Source organism: Ovis aries, chromosome 10 (assembly GCF_016772045.2).
Source record: "Ovis aries strain OAR_USU_Benz2616 breed Rambouillet chromosome 10, ARS-UI_Ramb_v3.0, whole genome shotgun sequence".
NCBI lineage: Eukaryota > Metazoa > Chordata > Mammalia > Artiodactyla > Bovidae > Ovis > Ovis aries.
Window position 1 is genome coordinate 30073461 of NC_056063.1, and position 15651 is coordinate 30089111.

At 44.3% G+C, this 15651-nt stretch overlaps 1 protein-coding gene and 1 long non-coding RNA gene across 3 annotated transcripts in view; one reads left to right on the forward strand and one right to left on the reverse strand.

Annotated features, from left to right (window-relative positions):
• Positions 1-14408, reverse strand: LOC132657253 (uncharacterized). Its single transcript, XR_009595124.1, has 2 exons — positions 14296-14408; positions 1-9618 (listed from the first exon to the last, which is right to left on the reverse strand). It is a non-coding gene; the product is annotated as an uncharacterized LOC132657253 (long non-coding RNA).
• The window catches only part of HSPH1 (heat shock protein family H (Hsp110) member 1), a 23337-nt gene continuing 21129 nt past the window's right edge, over positions 13444-15651 (forward strand). For both annotated transcript variants that reach the window (XM_015098141.4, XM_015098142.4), the window contains exon 1: positions 13444-13852. In XM_015098141.4, the coding sequence (XP_014953627.2) occupies positions 13746-13852 (107 nt within the window). In that variant the 5' untranslated portion in view covers positions 13444-13745. The remainder of the gene's footprint in view (positions 13853-15651) is intronic.

Sequence of the window (15651 nt, forward strand, 5' to 3'; positions counted from 1 at the left end):
GGTTCAAAGTTTATTAAATGAATATGTAGGTGAGACAGACAGGAGAACATAAATTAGCATTTGTTGAGGACCTCGTGGCCAGTTGTCTCGGAGCACTGGGGTCAGCAGTTAACAAGAGAGCGTAAGTAAATGAATTTGACAAGGACGGCGCCTAGCACAAAGTGGACATGTTCATTGTATGGATGATGGTGGATCCACATTCTGAAGATGAAGACATTGAGGATCAGAGAGCTTACACTGCTTCCTGGGGTCACATAGGAAGACTGAGGTTTGAGCCTAGCTCTCTTTCCGGTCCCTAAGTCCTTGGTTTCACCTGTACTTCCCTGTAGCCTTTCACTTATTCCTCCCTGCATCCCTTGCCCCAGCAGGTAGGCAAACACTTTTTTGTTGATAATGATCTTTGAATCAACTGTTAGCAGTCTTCCACAATGGCTTTACATGGAAGGAATTCCACAGATATTTGTTGGATGAATGGATGAATGTCTACATTTCCAGTGCTGAGCAGGGTGGCTGACTAGTCCATGCAGTTCATGGTATTGTAATAGTCCTTTAGAAAATAAATCAGTATCACTGTAGTAACCTGTGAAGCAGAAATGTAATGTCTTAAAAAATAACAGTGGGGAAAGGGCTTTAAGAGAAATGTAATAGAATTAAATGTTAAAAAAAAAAAATCTTTCCAGGACACTGACAAAATTAAAATTTACGACATTCAGAATATTCTTAAGAATCTCTCAACAGCAGAAAGGAGGCATTTAAAACTCCCTGCTAAAATCTGGTTCTCTGATTTTGAATGATCTGTGACGATATTAACACAGATCTATAAAACTTTTTGAAATCTGTGACTTTTTTTCCCTTAGTCAGAAATCTCCTCTTATTCTTTCTGTTTTCTCTTACTCTGAAAATAGATACATATATATATATATGTATGTATATATAAGCATGCATTACATTGTAGGAATATTTTCTAGGGTGTAAGTAACAAAGGGATTAAAGTGTCTGACAGTTGGAACCCTGGTTCCTGGAAGAGACGGATCTGTGCTGAGCATCTCAGCCCATCATTTAGCACTCCGTAACCCGCGGAGCATCTGATCCCTTCATCTGCACCCTCTTCCTCTGTGCTCGCTGACCTGACCTTCAAGGCGACTGGACTAATACCTCGTCTTCACACCACATGATTGGAGAGGTCCCAAGGCTGGCAAATCAAACATGGGACCAGGTCATCACCTATTTCCAGCATAATGAGTTCATATCCATTTCAGGCTCACTTTACTGCTGTTTGTTATAACTGTTGTCAGGAAGAAATGAGCAGGTTTGTGTACCACAAGGCAAAATAAAATTTGAAATTTGAACGTGTGCTTATTTGTTAAAATTGTAAGAACCCTACTGTGAGGTGGGAGGCTTTTTGCTAGTCTTCGATGCTCTCCCATGATGTGCGGGAGGACTGGGTTGCTTGGCCTTGGGGTGTGTGGTCTCACTCCTCATCCCCAGAGGCAGTACCTTGTGCACAAATCCCTGCCGGCTGATTGTCTAGGCAGCAATGCCACAGAGGCGGCACCCTGTGAAAGATGAGGGCTGGGAAACTACATGTTGTTGCATGTTGTGCTGGGGCAGGATTCTGAGAGGCAGGAAGCGAGGATGTGTCTTAGGTGACAGGAGGTTAGGTCATTAAGGCAGTAACAACCGCAGGTGCCGTTCAGCGTGCTCCCTTTGCAGGCAGGCACTTTGCTTATGTTGTATTACTTAATTGGTCTCCACACAACCACGATGTGGTAGGTTTCCTAGCCACATTTCAGGTACAATTTCACAGAGATTAAGTAATTTGCCCACGAGAGGTTGTAAATGTCAGCTCTTACCCCAGATTCATCTGACCTTAGAAATACAAAAAGGCAAAATGGTTGTCTGAGGAGGCCTTACAAATAGCTGAGAAAAGAAGAGAGGTGAAAGGCAAAGGAGAAAAGGAAAGATATACCCATCTGAATGCAGAGTTCCAAAGAATAGCAAGGAGAGATAAGAAAGCCTTCCTCAGTGATCAATGCAAAGAAATAGAGGGAAAAAAAAAAGAAATAGAGGAAAACAATAGAATGGGAAAGACTAGAGATCTCTTCAAGAAAATGAGAGATACCCAGGGAATATTTCATGCAAAGATGTGCTCAAAAAAGAACAGAAATGGTAGGGACCTAACAAAAGCAGAAGATATTAAGAAGAGGTGGCAAGAATACACAGAAGCACTATACAAAAAAGATCATTATGACCCAGATAATCAAGATGGTGTGATCACTCACCTAGAGCCAGACATCCTGGAATGTGAAGTCAAGTGGGCCTTAGGAAGCATCACTGTGAACAAAGCTAGTGGAGGTGATGGAATTCCAGCTGAGCTATTCAAATCCTGAAAGATGATGCTGTGAAAGTGCTGTACTCAATATACTAGCAAATTTGGAAAACTCAGCAGTGGCCACAGGACTGGAAAAGGTCAGTTTTCATTCCAATCTCAAAGAAAGACCTTAGACACAGGGCCTAGGGTATTTTCTTGAAATGCCTCACCGTAACTCCGAATCCATAGCCCAGCTGGCCAGACTCTGGACCTTGTTCTAAGAGCGTCTTCTGCTTCAGATTCCTGAGAGCAGGAAGGCCTCAGGTCTTTCATCCCCATACCTCCAGTCCAAAGTGGAAGTGAAGGCCTTGCAGGAAGAAGGTATTTATCCACTGTAGGTGAAGCTAAGAGTACAGAGTCAACTAGGTAGGAGAAAACACGTCAGATTACATACTAGCAGGCATTTTCATTATGTAACTTGTAAAGACATATTTAAAGCACAAAGGTCTGACCAGATCAGTTTTATTGCATCGTGATGAATGTCCCGGAGCTCCAATCTTATTGAAAAAAGTCAACAAGGGTAAGGTAATTGTCCTCCAATTAAAAATAAAATTTTAAAAAAGAAGAAGAAAAAAAAGTACATGGAAATAGCCCAGGACTCCTCAGTATTGGAGTCCCCTCTCCTAGCTTCGCAGCCAAGCATTCCCTCATTTCCTTACTCACAGACACACTTTACTCTGCCCAAGGAAGAGTTCTGATTCTGTTCAAGGACCAACACCATCCTCAAGGACATGTCATAGGTCACAACAGTAAGGCTGGGGCTTCTTTACTCTCGAGAAAGAAAAACGTCCTTTCTTTCATCTCTGCCCCAGTGGTAATAAGCCGAGATTGGTCTTACTTCTCCTCAGGAGGTAACCTCACCGCTAGAAGACAAAACAAAGCCAGAGCAGGGCTGGAGGCGGGGGAGATGGTCTGCTGTGGTTTGTTCTAGGAGAGAGGGGGCACTTTTTTTTAATAGCTGATGACGTAAGATGGGATGAGGTTGCCTTTTGCCGGTTCGGCCCCTCAAGCCCTTGTAAGGCCAAGAAGAAATCAGACAGGAACAGGACATGTATACGGGGCTTGAGAACCTTGGCACAAGTGGTCAGGGACCTACATTCCGGGACAGTTAGGAGATACAACCCATAGTAGGTGAGGAGGCTGGGGAGAGGTTTAGAAAGGCAGGAGTCAGGAGCTAAAGACAGACTTTCCTTCTTGCCTTGGGCTGACTCTGTCCCCTCCCTTCAGAGACGAAGGTGTCGACTGAAATAAAAACACACACCCTGAGAGCTATGCGTTTCAGTTTTATTTGGGGGCTTCCTGAGGACGACATAGCCCAGGAGCCACCCTCTCAGAGGGCTCAGAGGAATGGCTCCCAATAGGTAAAGGGCGGGGGTTAGCATGTTACCAAAAGTGGGGAGCTGGCTACTCACTGCTCAAAAGCCAATAAGGAGGCCAGGCTGGTAGAAAAGAAAGTTTGCTTTAGTTTGGAGGCCTGTAATGGACTCCTGTACGAAGGCTGATCCCTCCCATAGACAATCCGCGCAAGAACTTTTATAGTTGGAGGGAGGTGGCTGCGTGCAGAAACAGCACAGGCAGCTCCGACAGTCATCTTGAAATTAGTCATCGGTGGCCTGAGCAGCAGCATCCTGTTTTAAGTACAGTTAGCCTTTAGTCTCGGGGTCGGTTTGTTCCCATCTCTTTGAGGCCGGCTCTCAGAATAGTAGCAGCTATGTCATGTCCACAGTCTTGTCATCATGCAGTTAATTTCTCTGCCTGATGGGGGTTTCAGTATCTATAAGACAGTTCACAGGACATGGCTCAGAATATTATCTGTAGCCCTTAGGAGGGACGAAAGTGCTTGACTATCCTTAATGACTAAACTCTTATGATTTAATCTTGTTGGAATGTTTTCCTTTTTTTTTTTTTTTTTTTTGCATTTTCTCACTTCTCTGATTAAAGTTATTCTTTGGCTAAAGTTTATCTACACACAAAAGGCAGGCTGAAAACATGGGCAGGGTGGGGAAAACCATAGGGTCCTACTCTGTTTCAAGCACACATGTGATTTTCAAGAAGAGGGAGGTGCAACTAAGCACATATCTTAGTAGATAGAAGGTTACTGCTAGTCACAAGGCACAGATACCTTAATGATTTTAATGCTTTTCTAAGTATGAGAAGATGCAAGAAATTGGGTTCATGACATTTTCTCCTGAAAATATCTGTGCGTAAGGCCTGTTCTGCCAGTTCTCCCAGAGCATAGAGGGCTTCATCCTGATCTCTATCCTGAACTTTCAAGGTGTATTGAAGGTCAGCAACTGCAGTGGTTAATGACTGAATCCCTGTAGAGCTGGATGACGAGTACCTTTCTTTAATCGGCAAAGGGGAAGAATTTATACTGTCAGAAAATGAAAAGAGTTCATAAACGGTGAACTCCTCAGAAGAGACATTTTGCAAGCATAAAACAAAGCGCGGTAACATATTTGTGGAGTGTCCTTATTTTTTTGTTTAAATGAAAAATAACAGTTTACAGGGAATTGTACAGCAATCTAGGTTAGGAGGTGGTGGTTCCACTGCCAGGTTCAGTGCTTGGCCGGGGAATCAAGATTCTTCGAGCCTTGTGGTGAGGCTCCCCCCAGAAAAGAAGAAGAAAAAGAAAGAAGAGAAAAAAAAAATAACAATTTACAAACTTCCTCAGGAAAAACACATTTAACATTTCACAATTTAAATAGCTGGTTTCAGGGTCCTTAGTCAGCAATACCAGCTTCCGAAGAGCAATACTGTGTTTTTTTTGGAAGCATTTGCTCCCTTGAACATACCTTAAACCTTGCACTTGCTGATGGAGAAAGCAGCCAGAAGGAAGGTGCAATAATTTTGGAGTGCCTCATCATTCTAAAGAGCCTCTTGATGAGGATGAAAGAGGAGGGTGAAAAAGCTGGCCTAAAACTCCACATTCAAAAAAACTAAGATCATGGCATCCACTTCCATCACTTCATGGTAAATGGATGGGGAAAAATGGAAACCATGGCAGACTTTGTTTTCCTGGGCTCCAAAATCACTGCAGACAGTGACTGCAGCCATGAAATTAAAAGACGCTTGCTCCTTGGAACAAAAGCTATGACCAACCTAGACAGCATATTAAAAAGTAGAGACATTATTTTGCCGACAAAGGTCCATCCAGTCAAGCTATGGTTTTTCCAGTTGTCATGTATGGATGTGAGAGCTGGACTATAAAGAAGGCTGAGTGCCAAAGAACTGATGCTCTCAAACTGCGGTGTTGGAGAAGGCTCTCAAGAGTCACTTGGACAGCAAGGAGATCAAACCAGCCAATCCTAAAGGAAATCAACCCTGAATATTCATTGGAAGGACTGATGCTGAAGCTGAAACTCCAATACTTTGGCCACCTGATGCGAAGAGCCAACTCACTGGAAAAGACCCTCATGCTGGGAAAGATAGAGGGCAGGAGGAGAAGGGGACCAACTCAATGGACATGAGTTTGAGCAAACTCCAGGAGATAGTGAAGGACAGGGAAGCCTGGTGTGCTTGACCAGTAACTGTAGTCAAGGGGAATGAATGTGCTGATTGACTCAAGCCAAACAGTAACCACCCTCTGGTGCCAGGGTTTAGTTGTGAATAACTAAACAAACACTGGCATTGCAAGAAATACCCTTTTTGCTTTTTATGCTTTGTAATTAAAAGGGAATTAAAGGACCTCCCTGGTAGCTCATCTGGTAAAGAATCTGCCTACAGTTTGGGAGACTTGGGTTCAATCCCTGGGTTGGGAAGATCCCCTGGACTGAGTGGCTAAGCATAGCACACAAAGTAATTTTAATTTGCATGTCCCTTAGTTCTCTCTCTTCCACATTTTTCTAGTTGTCCACCATGAGACAACTGACTGTTAGTGATTTTATCCATTCTTGCCAAGATTTCACTTTGCCATCAGGTGGCCAGCTCTTCCAAAGTGTCTTGAAGGAGGGATTTCATTTCATGTGGTACAAACGAGGTAAGAATAGCCCGACATGACTGATGAAATCAAATCCTGAAAAATGCTATTCACTTTACCACTCCCACCCTCCTGAGTGGATTATTAATTCATTGGGGGGAACTGAATACACCCTTGGGTTCAAGAACTTAAGGTGTCCTATACCGATGGCATCCATCATGAATGCTAACATCTCTGGAGTTCAGAAATATCCTGGTTTCAGAATTTATCTGATTTAAAAAAACAAACAAACAAACAAAAAAACCACAACCAACATTTTGGTGGTTATTTCCTTGTTGAAAGGAAGGTGCTTCCTTTCAACAGGGCAAATCCAGTCTGTACTGAAATGACTCATCTTTAAGTATAAGACTTGACCCCATTATAGTTCAGAACAGAGTAGACACAGGCTCCTCTTTCTTCCTTTGCTTTTTCTCCCATGTGTTGAAGAAACAAAGGAAAGAGAAAAAGGGATCTATTTATGGCATGTGAATTTAGTTTCAGGGTGAAAAATGAGATAAGGCAGCAATGATCCTGGTTATTCAAATGCTAAATTTCTTTATTTTTTCTAGTAAAGCAGAATGGTTAAGGTAATCAGAAATGATTATTTAATAATTTTCAGCAAATGTGCAGGCATTCAAATTATTACTTCACAAGCAAGGAAAAACTAAGGAAAGGAAAGGTGGTGAGTTATACATACTTGCCTGAGGGAAATAATTTATAATCGCAAAAATACGTCTCAATTGCAGTCAAAATGAACTCCTTGGAGTGGACAGGTCACGTTCTCACAACAACCAGTATGTCCTGTAACTAAATGGGGGGCAGCCTACCCCTCCTCATCTGCTGAACCAAATACAAGCTGACGTTGCCTGTTTCATTCATAATGAGCTCATCATTCTTCCCATCTCTTATTCTCTGTGGTTCAGAAATCAGACGTTACTTTGTTTTCGCTCAAAAACATGTCCTGAGGCTATGCCTTTTGGGGATTTCCCTGGTGGTCCACTGGCTAAGACTCTGTGCTTCCCAGGGGCCCAGGTTCGATCCCTGGGGTCAGGGAACTAGATCAGGGAACTCAGTCCCACACACTGCAGCTAAGAGGTCACATACCACAACTAGACCAGTTCCTGCAAGCTGCAACTAAGACCAGGTCAGCCAAATAAAACAAATAAATATTTTTTTAAAAATGACTGTGTCCTGTTTGCACCAATGAAGCTTAAATAAAATCTTACAGCTGTGGGTCTTAATCAGGGACAGTTTGGGGTGGGGTGGGGTGGAGAGTTGCTACTACTGGTATCTAGTGGGTAGAGGGCTAGGATGCTCTGAAACATCCTATAATGCACAGGACACCCTCCACACACACACACACACACACACACACACACACACACACACACACACACACACAGAGCCAAGAATTATCTGGTCTAATACATCAACGGTTGAAAAAAGCCTGTGTTACAGGAAAACTGATACATATCCCTTTTCCCTAATAAGTTTATAACAGAAACAAGGTCATTGACTTTCTGAGCCATACAACTGACAAAGAAAAAAAAAAGGTAATGAATAAATAAATAAGCAAGATAATTGCAGCTTGTGGTGCACACTGGAAAGGAAATAAATGGATTAACAATAGAAGATGACTGGGTAACCAGGAGACACTTCAGATAATAAAGCCAAGGAAGCCCTCCCTTACAGAGGAGATTAGGATATTTTCGTCAGCAGATAAAGTGTTAGTTGCTCATTCATGTCCGATTCTTTGCAACCCCATGGACTGTATAGCCCACCAGGCTCCTCTGTCCATGGGATTCTTCACACAAGAATACTGGAGTGGGTTTCCATTCTCTTCTCCAGGGGATCTTCCTGACCCATGGATTGAATCTGGGTCTCCTACATTGCAGGTGGATTCTTTAGCATCTGAGCCACCAGAGAAGCCTGTCAGCAAGTAACAAACTCCCAATTCAAGCTGACTTAAACTGTAAGGAAATGTATGGTTCATGGAATTCAAAGCAGAGGTGGGGTGGGTTTTGGGGTTGGCTTAGGCCCCTGGTTCCAATGTCTATCCAACTCCACATTGCAGCTTCTTTTTGAGGATGGTAACATCACTGTGATGTCATAACCTCACAAGAGTGTGCCTTGAGGAAATAGGAGGAGGTGGGGGGCACAAAGATGGATAGGGGCAGAGAGGTAAGGCTCCCATCCCTACTATCTTTCTTCTTTAAAAATTATTTATTTGGCTGTGCTGGGTCTTGGTTGCAGCACGTAGAATCTTTGGTTGTGGCATGCATACTCTTATTTTTGGCATGCAGAATCCAGGTCCCGAAACAAGTATCAAACCCCAGCCCCCTGCACTGGGAGTATGAAGTCTTAGCCACTGGACCACCAGGGAAGTCCCCCCATCTCTACTTTCTGAGTGATGGTACTGAGAGTCACCTTGTTGGACTGAGTAGGTCACGTGCCTACCCCTGAACCAATGACTGTGGTTCAGAGGAATGAATGTGCTGATTGGCTCAAGCCAAAAAGTGACTACCCTCTGGTGCCAGGGTCACCTTAATATCTAAACAGACACTGGGTATTCCTTGGGGAAGGGTGATGTGCTTATAGGTTGGCATTCAGGAACTTCTGCGGGAGATGAGATTTATACTGAGCCTTGAAGAGTGAGAAGGAGCTGGCCTAGCCAGGAACCTGAGAAAGAGATTTTTAGACTAGACAAGCACAGAAGCTTCCAGGTCGGGTGAAAGGCCATGTGTGCTCCAGGGGAACCGGGTCTCAGTGAGCTTGGAGGGACAGATATGAGCATTATCCCATGATTTAAGTTTTAGCTTCACCACATTTGTTATAAAATATGATGATCCTTCGTAGGTTAGAGGAAAAAAAAAACCCATATAGTCTTGGTTTTCTTCAGGATTTGTCCATGTATTTCTATTTTTAGGTGATCTAACATGACTTAGTTCAGTTCAGTTCAGTCACTCAGTTGTGTCCAACTCTTTGAGACCCCATGGACTGCAGCACGCCAGGCCTCCCTGTCCATCACCAACTCCCGGAGTTTACCCAAACTCATGTGCATCAAGTCAGTGATGCCATCCAGCCATCTCATCCTCTGTCGTCCCCTTCTCCTCCTGCCCCCAATCCTTCCCAGCATCAGGGTCTTTTCCAATGAGTCAATTCTTCGCATGAGGTGGCCAAAGTATTGGAGTTTCAGCTTCAGCATCAGTCCTTCCAATGAACACCCAGGACTGATCTCCTTTGCGGCTGCTAAGTCGCTTCAGTTGTGTCCGATCTCCTTTAGGATGGACTTAAAAACAAGACAAAATAGAATCTGTGAGTACCAATTAATTTTTAAAGAATAAAGTTCAAGTTAATGTATGAGAAGGAAAAAGAAAATAAAGTCTTTAGAAAGCAGATACTGAAAGAGACTGAAATGGACAAGATTTCAGGTACTGACATTACAGAGAAGCTTTACCAAAGGCACCCTGATTTAGAACAACTTTGATACTCCTTCTGTAACCTCCAGTACTCGGCACCTCGCTGAATACAGAGGAGACCACAACATACTGGCTCACATCAAAAGCTGAAAGTCATGAGCACTTTCATGTATATTATTCTGTCTATATATCCACTCTTTGCCCATCTCTTCCTTCAAGGAAGTCTGTCACAGCCCTTTACATCTACTGCACATTATCTTTTGACATTTTGATTTCGGTTTTCCTTTTCTTAATGCTTGAATTTTTGTTTTATCTTTTTTTTTTTTTTTTTTTGCTCTGTGGCATAAGATGTGATATCCTAGTCCCCTGACCAGTGATAGAACCCATGCCCCCTGCATTGAAAGCACTGAGTCTTATCCATTGGACTGCCAAGGATGTCCTCGTCATTGTTCCTCTTTGGGAGCTGTTTCCGCTTCCAGGTTTGAAAACCCTCTTTGTTCTTTAAGACACATATGGGGGAAAAACCCAGTAACTGCAGTGGTAGCCACCACACTTAGGATAAAGTCACCTTCATTCCCTGTTTACCTCTGGATCCACAATGAGACAGCAATCTGTTGGGATTACTTTTATTTGGTTTCATTCTAAAATTTCTCACTCCATAATAGAAATAGTGTGAGAAACTGTATATATATTAAAAAACATAATAAATGAAAATAAATAAAATACAGTGAGGTAATAAAAATGATAAGGGTTTCAAGCATGTCATAAATGCATCATTAGATAATACATATGATGGTTCATATGGCCCCTACTCATTCACCTGTTCCAATAAATAAATAAGTGGACTGATTAAATACAAGAGGGCTATACAAATGTACAACTCGGCATCAACAACAGTATGAGTTGAGCTCAAAGTTCTGGCACTTGCTTTTCTTGAATAGTATTACTACTACATGGAGAAGGCAACGGCAAGCCACTAGAGTACTCTTGCCTAGGAAATCCCATGGACGCATGAGCCTGGTAGGCTGCAGTCTATGGGGTTGCTACCAGTAGGAGACGACTGAACGACTTGACTTTCACTTTTCACTTTCACACATGGGAGAAGGAAATGGCAACCCACCCCAGTGTTCTTGCCTGGAGAATCCCAGGGAAGGGGGCGCCGTCTATGGGGTTGCACAGAGTCGGACACAACTGAAGCGACTTAGCAGCAGGAGCATTACTACTACAACAACTTTCTGAATATCTGAGCTTCCCTGGTGGCTCAATGGTAAAGAATCCATCCGCCAATGCAGAAGAAAAGGATTGGGAAGATCCTCTGGAGAAGGAAAAGACAGCCCACTCCAATATTCTTACCTGGGAAACCCCATGGACAGAGGAGCCTGGCAGGCTACAAAATTGTTAGATAAGAGGTAGGGACTAAGCAACAACAACTGAGTATCTACTACCAAACTAGATGCTTTATTCATATCTAACCCTTCCAAACTCCCAAAACGATAGGTATATGTCCACTTTACCCATATTGAAACTGAAGCCCAAGGGAGAATATGAAGAATATTAAATAGTAAAATATTAAAATCAAGCAATAATGACCTATGTTTAGTGCTTTACACGTCCTTTCAATCATTACACATACCCTGTGGAGCGGGGAACAGGAAGGCTTAGTAATTATCTCAAAGTCACAGAGCTGGCAAATTATTGAGAAATATATATGGCCAGGATTCATGCCCATAAAATCTACTTTCAGGAGGCCTAGTGGTCTTATAAGCTGTATTATAAAACATATCAGTATTGCCCCAGGATTTGAACCTGATCCAAATTCTTCTGGCTCCAGAGACCTAGAACTGTTCCTTTCTCCTTTCTGCACAACAGTTTCCTCATATAAATGTGGGAAGCAGACCAAAAAAAAAAAAAAAAATCTCAAAGTTCTATTTCTGTTCAAAAGTGCTATGATTCCAGGGAAAAAAATTTTTTTGGGGGGGGCCAGGACATATGGCAAGAGGGATCTTAGTTCTCTGATCAGGGATAGAACCCGCGCCCCCTGCAGTGGAAGAGGGAAGTCTTTTAACTATTGGACAGCCAAGAAAGGCCCCATGGATTTCAATACAAGGTTTTGCTATGCAGAAAAAAAAAAAAAAAAAAGCGGGCGGAAGGGGAGGCAAAACAAAAAAATAACAAAAAATAAATATAGCTAACTATACTTTCAAATTTATGAATACAGTCACCTTTACTAAACTCTTCCAACCTTCAAGGTGAGTTAACTGAAGCATGTAACATTATCTAGCTTGTTTGAGCCAACGGGTACACTTGACTTTATTTGTAAGGTAAACCTGGCCTTCTAGTCTTGTCTCTAGAGGACAGACAGACTGTTAATGCTTTTTTTTTTTTTAATTAGAGGATAATTGCTTTACAACGTTGCATTGGTTTCTGCCAAACAAGAAGGTGAATAGGTGTAAGATTACATATATCCTCCCCCCTGCCCTAGACTGCCTTACTCTTAATTTTTCTAACTTTAGGTCTAAATTTCTACCTATTTCATATATCTATGTATCTAAGAGTCGGCAAAGAGCAAACTTATAAAGACACTGAAGGGTATAAAAGATTCGATAATAGCAGCAAACTGCCACGCCGGCCCCCCCCCCCCATTTTTAATGCTCACCTTCTAATAAAAAATAAGTAATAGGGATATAGCTTTGCAGGGAAAGAAACAAAAGCTGTTTCAGACCAAGTGAAAAGCAAAACTTATCATTTTGGCTTGGGAGTGGCAGGGCAGAATAATGTCTGTTCAAGTCAGATGGAGCAAAATTAAGCAGAAAGTGGTACCACAGATAGCTTTCCAAATTACGCCACACCTAAAATTCGCTTACAAAAAGTAAAACGAAAACGCTAACATTTATTCCACAAAAGAATATCCTGCCGCTGATGAATACAAGAGCATTTAACACAAATTCTAGGATTGTTACTAGAAGTTGAAACGGAAATTCCTTCTTCTAATTCATAATTCACCAGCTGTGGAGTAATCAAGACAATAATAGAAGCGGATACCGAACAAGCACGCAAACAAAACAACGCTGTAACTGGAGAAAGCGCGCAAGAGCAGCAGAGAAACACGGCCTCTCCCGAGAGCCTCCCAAGACAAAGCCGGCTCCCAGCACGCACCGCAGCCAGGACTACACATCCCACCATGCAAGGAGACACTGACTCCCAGCTGGACTACGGTTCCCGACATGCTCTGTGACAGCGGGCCAGCCTCCCCAGCGTACGGGGGTCTCGGGTCTCCGCAGAAGTGGGGCGGGGGGTGTGTCTCCGGCACCTGAGCCTCTTCTCCCAATCTAAGGGTCAGACACCATCGCCCACTAGTACATTACGAAGATTACGACTTTTTCGAGTCATTCTTCGTTGCCCATTTTATTAGGACGGCAAAGAGCCGGCGAGGGCGGGCGGGGGCGTAGGCGGGTCAGCCTGGCCAGCTTGAGCCAATAGCGCAGGAGTGGCTTTCTGGCTGCCATGGCAACGGCGGCCTTCCCCAGGGGGACCAGCCACTCATTGGGTAGAATCTTTCGAGAAGGCTCGAGAAGAAGGAAGCGGAAGTAGCACGTGGAGGGGCCGGTGGAGGCGCCGGTGAGTAAATGCCGCAGATTCTGGAAAGTTCCGATCAGTGCGATACATAAGGCTGAGGCTCTGGGACCTCCCCTTCTGGGTCGGTAGTTCAGCGGCGCGCCGGTGAGCAAGCGGCGGAAGATCCGGGCCGGCAGCCCGCGCTGCGGAGCCACTCGCGGACACCGAGCGCCGCCTTCTCCCGTGGCTACTGCTCTGCGAACCACCACTGTCCCCGGGAAGCCGGAGGCGCCAGACCGGCAGACTGTCCGTGTGTCCGTCCGTCCGCGTGACAGGAGCGGACCCCACGGGAGCCGAGCGCGACCGGGGCAGGAAGCGCGGCTAGAAGGACGCAGACCCAGACTCATACCGAGCCGAGGCGGAGGTGGACCAAGAGCCGGCCATGTCGGTGGTGGGGCTGGACGTGGGCTCGCAGAGCTGCTATATCGCGGTGGCCCGGGCAGGGGGCATCGAGACCATCGCCAACGAGTTCAGCGACCGGTGCACCCCGTAAGTGGGAGCCTGGTGGCGGGGGACAGCCGGCGGGGGCTAGGGATCCTGGGGAACCCAGGCTTGCGGCTGGCCGCGGAACGCCGGCGGCGAACGGAGCGCGGTGTTGGGAGAGGTGCCCCCCTCCATGGGGATCGGGATGCGGGCTGCCTGGCCGCTGGGTAGGGGAGGGCGCCTGCAGCCGCATATCGGAGAGGGGGTGTCTCTGGGATTCGCGGAGGCCAAAGGAAGCCCGAGAATCTAGTCTCCCCGGGGTGGTCATGTCGGGCGGGCTTCCTCCTGGGAGCCCGTCGGGGGCCAAGCCGGAGACTTGGCTCCCTTTTCTTGGCGAGAAGTCTCTGCCAGCTCCTTCCGCGGCCGCCCCCGTTTCCCCACCCGGCTTCTCGGAGCTGGCTGAGCCGCCCCCAGCTCGTCCCCCTCTTTCCTAGCCTGTCTTTGCTCACCGCAGAGCTGGGGCTGCCGAGCCTTTTCTTCCGCATTGTGAATCTCGAAATGAGCTGGAAGCTTCCAGAGCCTGTATGCTGCTGCTTGTGCTGTGAGCCAGTGGATTGTTGTTAGCGACCACAGACTCACTGCTAAGATAGATGAGTGTATCTTCTTACTCACGCTTGGATCATTCGTGAAAGATGTAAAAGACCTTTTTGCTCGTTTTATGAAAGCCATTATAGAGGAATTGTGTTCTAGTTTTTTTTTTTTTAATTTTGCACAGCTTAAATAAGGAGAGAAAATAAAAATTGCACACTTGCACCCTAGAATTGGATGTTGTCAATGGATTAAACAGTATATTCTGCAGTGGCATGGGGTGGGCAAAGGGTAACGTTTTAAAAAGCAACTTTTTTTGGAGAGGGTCTTAATTTTTGAATATAATGTTTATGGAATGAAGCATTGAGCCCAGAGGTGAAATGACTGGGCTTCTATCAATATTTGAATGCAGATGAACATTTAGAAAAGTGAATGGAAATGAGAAAGTACCCAAACAGAGACAGTGTCAGTACCAGTGGGAAGACATTCCCTAAGCATCTCATGCATCAACCTTTTTATAAATCTACAGTCTTTTCTTTAGCTGTGCCAACGTCTCTAATTGGGGTATAGTAAGGAAAAAGACAGAATCTCAGGTTTTCTTGCCTAGGGACAGTTTATATCTTTGTTCTCTTTTGTCCAATAAAAGGAAGAAAAGCTATTGTAGGAAAAAATTGTATTTGTGGTTATAGAGATCACTGTGAAAGTAAAGATGACAGGTGTGTCTCAAAAAATACAAGCGGAGGGCCGTATTGGAGTTTAATGTTTTATATAATAGATGTTTGACTCAACTGTGTTGGCTACTATTAATTTGTTTGGTGTAATTAATTTTATTCTCCCCTTGGAAAATGAGTAAATTCGTCGGGCAGCTGTATGTTTACTTTGAGTTGGGGGTGACTGTTTTCGGAAGGTATTTTAAAGGTCCAGCCTTTGCTCCAACAGGTCTCTGGCTTTTCGGAGGCTATTTAGCACCAGCTCAGATAATTTAGGTCTGAGATGTTTCTATTATAGCAAATTTGAATTTGATTCGGTTTGGTATTTAATGCCCTCAATGTATTCCCATTTTGCTCGTATCGCACTGTTACTCTTTTTCCGCCTTCTAATCTGAAACCTAATTCGCTTCCATCCTTCTGACAAGACTCTTGTGCTTGTCTCTGCTCTGTGTTGCCATTCTGTTCCCACTGCTCTGAAGGCTATTTCACAGTTACAAGTCACTTCATCTCTTAAAAGCTGACTTAAAATGTAACTGATTATTCAGTCGTTTTGCTCAGCATTTATAC